We start from the raw sequence: 7,568 nt of genomic DNA, 5'->3' as shown, positions 1-7,568 counted from the left end.
GTTTGGTGAATAAGGTAAAAATGTACAGAAATTGATATCACCATATTTCCCAGTTGATTATTCATAGTATATTAATTGTTTTGTATTACAAGTTTTCTGAAATGTTGTTTAAAAATGCACTTCACTTACACTTCCAGAACAGAAATCTGAACATTGGATAAAGCAAGGTTCAAAATTATTGTTTCATTTTGTTTACATATTACAGTTTTTAAAGAGAAGATTTTGGAAATCTCTTTTTAACTCCATAAATCAGAAAATATTGTAATGTACTGACATAGAATATGTACTGTAATTGAAATCTACAGATGCAAATAGACCACGTGTATTCAAATGATGACTTAAATGTGTATTTTGTGTGTTTTCCTTCCACTAGACTGATGGAAGGCATGTTATGAAAGCAAAATAGTCCAAAATTAACTAATGCACGGGAGGAAAAAAAAAACCTTTTGCTTGTAGTTTTTTGCTTTAAATGTAAATTTGGTTACATGTTTTTTTATTCCAGTGGCATTAATGAATGTATCTTTTCTCTCTATAACAGCTGCAAAAACCACGAGGTAGTACAAAAGATGCACGTTGTTCATTATAAACTGCACTCATTCTAAAATAACAGGCTGTTTGAAATGTGAGCAGCTACTCAACTGCCTTTGTGTAAAGAGCATGAGGACATCGGCTGTGAGTGAGCTTTTGCAAATGACGTTCAATGAGATAAAACTGGTCTGTCCACTGTCTTCCTATCTGATTCACAGCTCTCCCTAGGGAGCACCAGTTTTATACACAACCCTGTGAAAACTAGGCTTTTTATCCTCATCCATATGTATTTGAGAGAATAAAAATGGTGTTTTATTTCACACAAGTCCTCTGCGGTGCACTTATGAGTGATTAAGACAAAGAATAATCTAGAAACAGTTTATTATGCTGAACAACTTTCAGGTGTGTCCCTCTCGCACCCACACACACACACACTCCCTCTCTCTCTCTCTCTCACTCACACAAACACAGCCTTCCTGGAACAAGTATTGTACATCAACATACATTCATTCTAAGTTTGTGTTCAAATAAACATTTATGGCTAGTCACATCATGCTAGGTGCATGTGTACAAATCAATATTTGCTGTCCGTGTACATTGACACAATCAAAAACACACATTCATGCACGCAGACACATGAGGGCCACCCAGAGGCACAACTCCTCTGTCATGAGTTTTTACATGCACAATGTCCTACAGCATTCCCCAAATACACATCTACCCAACCTAAAACATTCATCTAACACATTACATTATATTGTCTTATATCAGAGTATAAACAATCTTTTAGAGCTGAACGGGTAGCTCCGGGATGTGTTCAAAGATCACCTGGGTCAAAGGTTGGGCGCCTTGTGAATACACAAACATATACAAAGGTCTATGTACTCAAACACACACACACAGAAGATCTGACACTGTCTTCAAGTCCTATTTAATAATGCTTGTCTCAATGAGGCTTTAAAAGCATCTTGTTGTGGACCTGTCCATATGCTTGCTCTCTTCCCAGAGCTCTGGCTGGTGCTGCACTATAGATTTCCTCCAATAGAGGGAAACAGAGTTCAAGAGATACAGACGTTGAAGCTGGTAGAACATTTCCCACAATGCAGGACTTCATCTCTCAGAGATAAGCAGCTTTTTCCCTCTGGTTTCTATCCAGCCCTGCATATGTATGAAAGAATGTACAAAAATTACAAAGAGACACAAAGTGAGGTTTCTAAAGAAATAGGCTGTGTTTGAAGTACAATACTAATAGTTGTTTTATGGTACATAGTTTCAACAGCAGAATGAACATACATGGCAAAATGAGCAGTATACAACAGAACACACTACAATTAATTCCAAATCCCAAGCACTATCAGCAGCACTTTTAACATTTTTCTTGACTTACAAATGAATGCTCAGCTAATTATTGAGGCATTTTTACACAAAATAAATGAATAAATAATAACAGATAATAAATATATGAGTGATAAAAAAGTAAACTAATAAATGAATAAATTGAAAAAAAAAATGATAAAAGAAATGAACAAATAATAACACATTTCCTGGCCATCGCTTACTTAGGGCCCTATGAAATCAGTTTTATTTTTTCCTAAAATCCGTTTTATTTTTTTTTCAAATTCCATTTTTCATTTTTCTGGATTCCGTTTTTGTTTTTTCTTCATTTGAATTTTTATCGTCTCAAATTTTTTTTTGAATTGTTAAATTAAATTTTATTAATCAAAAGCATGTCTAATTATTTCAAATCAGGAAACTTATACAGTTCCACATCAAAAATTAAGTTTAGGGTCCTGTGAAATGTTGTATTTATTCTTCACAATATGTTTTGTAGTTACCTTATTCATTGTTTTAGAATGACTAATTACTTAAATGCATAAAAACAACTTATTTTTTTCTCTTACAGTAGCCTTGTGAAATGTTTTTTTTCCCACCTCAGAAATCCTGTTGTGTTTTTACATTTTTCTAGTTATCAAATTAAGGCATAAAACATTAATTTAATTTATCTTTTAATTACTGAAAATTAATCGAACATTATTTTTTAGGTAAACAAAGGGCATTTACTATTTAAATTAAAACATGGAAGAAATGTTGTGTGATTATTTCTAAAAAAATAATGTTTGTTTCTTTTTAGTAGTAGTAGGCTATGTACATTCTGCTGAACAACAGTAAGGCATTTCTGCCAAATACTTGTCTTTAAACTAAACTGGACTTTTATTTTGACGGGTTGCCGTGAATACCTTCACAGTTCTTTGATATGAAGCTAGTTTTTCCGGATATAAGTCCATATCGTGATTTGATTTAATCTAAAGACCTACTTTTTATTAATTCATTAAAATGTGACAAATTCCATGACAATCCACATTAAACTGTGAATTCAATTTTTAGGACTGTATTCTGCGATCCGTCCGCATTTACTGCATCACGGAAATCATAGGGCCCTACTTGCTGAATTAAACAAGAAAAGTTTTATAACACCATGTCACTATCACTTTTTGGATAATGTACTGCCTGACTCTATGGACAGGATAGCTGTGCACCCCCCCCCCCTCCTTTATTTTTTACATTTTGTACTTGTGTTATGTATTTTTTTTTTACTGTTTTATTGAATGTAATTAGTTGGGGTTTGTTAATTGGGGTTATGATAAGATATTGCAGAATTGTATCTTGTGGCAAGTTTGTTATTTGTGCACTCTGTATTCCATGTAAACTATGAATAATAAAAATAATTTGAAATATATATAAATACCTAATATAAACAAAATAAATTTTTTTCAAAACAAAAAGACAACATTTATTTTGTAAAAGAAACTTGTTAACTAGTTTTACTGGTGTGAACAGTGTCTTCACACACTATATTTAAAAATGTATAAAACTATATTTCTAGATACTATGAACTTTAAAAAGAGTAAAATGTTTAATTAAAAAATGGTTTTGATATTTGAGAATGCATAATTTAATGTAGCTTTGTGTACTTACGTATAGATAGGCTGCAGCTGTAAGTGAGAACTCTTTTGTGAAGGCTGGTAACCATACGAGTCCAGTCCACCAGTGAAATCAACTGCAACAGAGTGAGAGAACTCAAAACTCAAGCACTTTAATGGCACTGTAATTCACTTTCAGGTTCTAACAAAAAGCACAGAATTCTTACAGCTGTCCTCATCATCCAGGAAGACTTTACTGACATAGCAGGCATAAACAAATCCAAAGAGCTGAAACACAGAACAAAATATGTTCTAATCAGTCATCCTACTTCTCTGCCAAACATTCATGTGCACATACTTTTGTAACTGAAAAGAAAAGAGATCAAATGTAAGTACTCACTGCAAGAAACACTTGCAAGGCTGAGCTGACCACCTCTATGTATTGGTAGTCTAGTAGGCAGCCACTGACAGTGATCACATGATGATCCTGAGGAGCCAATGGTGAGTCAGGCACTGGAGTAACTAAGCAACCAGGCCCATTCTCCATCCACCAGGAACGATGAAGCGATGTGTTAAATGTCATTAAGAAATCCTTTTCCTACACCAGAACACAAACAGGATTTAAAAGGCAAAAATACCCTAATCATGAACTCAACTTCGACTACTTTCTTAATCCAAATTCTTGGTTTTTCCAAAGAAAAAATGCTTCAGTTCTTTGTAATCTTTAAATATTTTAATTTAAAGATTATAAAGAAGCCCTATTATCATTCTGGATAAACTCCACTATTTTGCAGGATGCCCGCTTTTCAGGATTGTTACAAATCCTAAATAACAAAATCAAATAAAATGCCCTTTCTTTCATAAATACAGTAAAAAAAGGGTTTATGAATGCCGTTTTATGTTGATTCTTCAGATTAAAGAATAACAAGCATAGAATCAAACATTTAATCAGACCTTTTAGTGTATTTACACAATGACTTCTCATAGACTGGAGTCTGGACCATTGCAGTAAATCACTTACCTGTGCCAGGTGACCAACTTCCAGGTAAAAGCAGATGATAAAAGAGTTCCAGCCAACCCAGACCACAAGCCACACAGCATACTGAAAGTGACAGACATGCATACTGTATATGTGCACATATAAAAAATATATTAATGAATACATACGAGACATGTAAAGACAATGCAAATAGGAAACCAATTTTCAGCTGTAGATGCAAAATGTGGGCAGAAACAAATGTGCTCTTTTTCCTACCAGTATAAGATATCTGGAGCGGATTTGCACAGTTCCAAACACTCCCACAATGATGGCAATGATATGGAGGAAATTGGCAAGGATGGGAGCCCACTGAAATCCCAAAAAGTCAAACACCTGCCTCTGTAATGCAGCGACCTGTGAACAAACCAAGAACACTTCACATACACAACCATTTCAAGATTACAAAAATTTACACATGCATCCACAAAAAGAACAAAGAGCATCTATTATAGTCATCGAACCTTGTCCAATGTCTTTGCAGACTTCCAAATGAGCTATAAGGGGTTTATTTAGGCAAACATCAGACAGGCAAAAACAAGCTTGTGCCTGCAGACTCCCAAGTTATATTGGCAGGAAAATGGTACACAAAGTCTGGTATTGCTGGCTACTATTCCTGGCAGGAATTGACATGTGCAGCATCCATCCAAGAAACAGCCCAGTACACGACTGCACATTAATTACATGCAGGAGAGATGGACTCTGTGCCTGAAAGCTCAGATGATCTTTGTACACTCGAATGTCCATCATAGAAAAAGTACTTCACATTCTCTGCCGCTCGCATGTGGGTTTATTAAATACTTTGGCAAATTTGATGATGGAGTCTAAAGACTCTGCTTTGCTATTGTGGTGGGTTAGTTTTGCCAAACCTTCAACCCTCTTATGCTTGCATGAGTTGCATTTCTTTAAAAAAAAATACTGTAAAAAAATAATATTGTAAAATATTATTAAAATTTAAAATATAATTTGAATATTCATTTTAAAATACAATTTATTCCTGTGATGGCAAAGCTGAATATGCACAATATTAATATCTTTCAAAAATATAAAAAAAAATAATAATAATAAATATTTCAAACTTTTGACGAGAAGTGCACTTTAAATAGTTAAGTTCTAACTTAATTTGTCTTATTCTATATAGAAATCTTTTTTTATTGTTGTTTTTTTTTTTGGACTATCACTGAGTGTGAAAAGCCTAAGAATCTAAAGATTCAAACTGTGAGGCCCTACCTGTTATCACTGAATCAGCAGTACAGGCTGCAATGGACCATTAAACTCACTAAAGCCAATGGCAAATAAATACAAATATTGTCTCTGCACACATAGGAGCAATCCCAAAGCTCAAGGCTCAAGGCTGCAGCTGTTTCCATGGAAACTGCCTGGAGCCCCAGCTCACAGCCCTCTGAAAAAAGAGCCCCTTCCTTAGGAGCCCCCTCATCTTCACATGTGTGCTACACAAATCATGCATATGCATACATATCTGGGGCATGAAGTTTCTCCAAGAAAAGTTTTGACTGGCCCTCTAAGAAATGGGAAAGAGGACACCTTCTCCCTTGGCTTCACCCCTCCCAAATCAGAACCCTGGTGTCCTGTCAAACAGTCCCTCTATATATTTTTTCGCCAGGAAAGACTAGATTTGACTTGAACATGAACAAGACTTTCTTACCAGCTGCAGGCAGCAGATGACCACCAGCGTGCACCTCCCGTCGCACCGACCCATGCTCTCGCGCTTGAGGCACGGCTTGGGCCCCGCGAGGCGTCGGGAGAAAGCGGAGTCCCCAGTGAGGTCCAGCGTCTTGCTTCACGATTATCGTTCACAACATCAAGAAGCCCACCGGGCCTCGTGCATGCTTCGGTGCGTAGATGCTTTCGGTTGGCTGCTGGTCATCCCGGATCTCCTCCGCTGAACTGTCCTAACCGAAGCGTCCTACCTACAGCCCTGTTGAGTTTCCAGATCCTAGCGAATCTGCCACACCTTCATTCTGTACCGGGTACCAAGCGCAGACAAACCCAAAATAACACAAAGAACAGAGGAAGTCAGCGAGCGCGTTTAACTGGCAGAAATGAGCATCATATGATAAACATCAGACGGAGCGCGCGCGGGTGGTGTAAGGGCGCGAGGTAAGAAAATAACGCAAATGAAATCTGGAGTGAGCACAAAGCGAGCCTTTGTGACTTACAGTGAGGTCCGGTATTCGTCTTCCCGAGCTGATGTGCCGTCAGGGGTCTCAGACTGGCGCTGTAGCTTGAGCAACCATCCTTCCGCTCCGGCTCTTTGTCAACATCGGCATCAGGAGGGTGAGCGGAGCGGGGTTTGTGGGTGGAAATCAGACACCCTCGTGCGAGCCTGCAACCCGCTCGCGCAACCGCATAGAGACGCTCACCGCGCGCTCGACACAACACACGAGGCGCTTTACAGAGCACAAAGAAAATCATCATGCGGCTATGGACACTCTTATGACAGCCTGCAAAAAAATTACTCTTTTGAAACGATTACTACGTTGTGACAAAAAAAAAACCTTACACACTACATTCGTAATCAGACTAGTTACTTATTTGTTGATTACACGTTATATGTTATTCACATGGTGACATGGCAAGCATGTAAACAGGAATAATATATTTTATTGAGTTTATTTTGGTTGTTGGGTTTCAAAAATATTTAATGTAACATTTTTTAAGTTAAGTTTTTATGAACCCCTTTAAGTCCCCTCATGAACCCAAAACTTTGACGGAATGTTTAATGCACTCGATGTTGTTAATAAAAATGACTATAATAAACTTTCTTTCTCTTTACATTTTATATCAAAACGGTACAAAATTACCGTATTTGAATCAATGTAATGAACAGTTCAAAAGTTATCTAAGTTTATAGGCTACTGTATGTGGAGCCCAATCCACGTTGAAAAGCCAAGTTTCAAATTCTGATAAAGTCTTGTGTATTTTATTTGAACCATTAAAATGAAATAAAAAGATAAGTGTCCAAATGAAGATTTTAAGCTAGTTCATTACACTGATCACTCCTTTGTAAAAAAACAAAACATACAAAAAAACAAGAAAAATGATTAAATGTTTTTGTTTAT

General features: G+C 36.5%; 1 protein-coding gene across 1 annotated transcript; it reads right to left on the bottom strand.

Moving 5' to 3' along the window:
• Positions 1–892: 892 nt before the first annotated feature.
• Positions 893–7,553, bottom strand: LOC127935921 (sodium/potassium-transporting ATPase subunit beta-1-interacting protein 1). Its single transcript, XM_052534144.1, has 8 exons — positions 6,666–7,553; positions 6,152–6,467; positions 4,705–4,842; positions 4,471–4,551; positions 3,850–4,047; positions 3,677–3,737; positions 3,505–3,586; positions 893–1,686 (listed from the first exon to the last, which is right to left on the bottom strand). The coding sequence occupies exons 2-8, from the start codon at positions 6,203–6,205 to the stop codon at positions 1,677–1,679; spliced, it is 624 nt and encodes a 207-aa protein (XP_052390104.1). The 5' UTR covers positions 6,206–6,467; positions 6,666–7,553; the 3' UTR covers positions 893–1,676.
• Between the last annotated feature and the right edge of the window lie 15 nt (positions 7,554–7,568).

The sequence above is a fragment of the Carassius gibelio genome, chromosome A19, assembly GCF_023724105.1.
Source record: "Carassius gibelio isolate Cgi1373 ecotype wild population from Czech Republic chromosome A19, carGib1.2-hapl.c, whole genome shotgun sequence".
Lineage (NCBI taxonomy): Eukaryota > Metazoa > Chordata > Actinopteri > Cypriniformes > Cyprinidae > Carassius > Carassius gibelio.
Note: the sequence above shows the minus strand (reverse complement) of the source record. Positions and strands in the feature narration are given on the sequence as shown.

Coding starts and splice junctions, on each gene's coding strand:
- LOC127935921 (XM_052534144.1), bottom strand. CDS start 6,205: ATGGGTCGGTGCGACGGGAGGTGCACGCTGGTGGTCATCTGCTGCCTG. Junction 4,843..6,151: donor TCATCTGCTGCCTGCAGCTG/GTAAGAAAGTCT, acceptor GTTTGTTCACAG/GTCGCTGCATTACAGAGGCA. Junction 4,048..4,470: donor AAGTTGGTCACCTGGCACAG/GTAAGTGATTTA, acceptor GTTCTGGTGTAG/GAAAAGGATTTCTTAATGAC.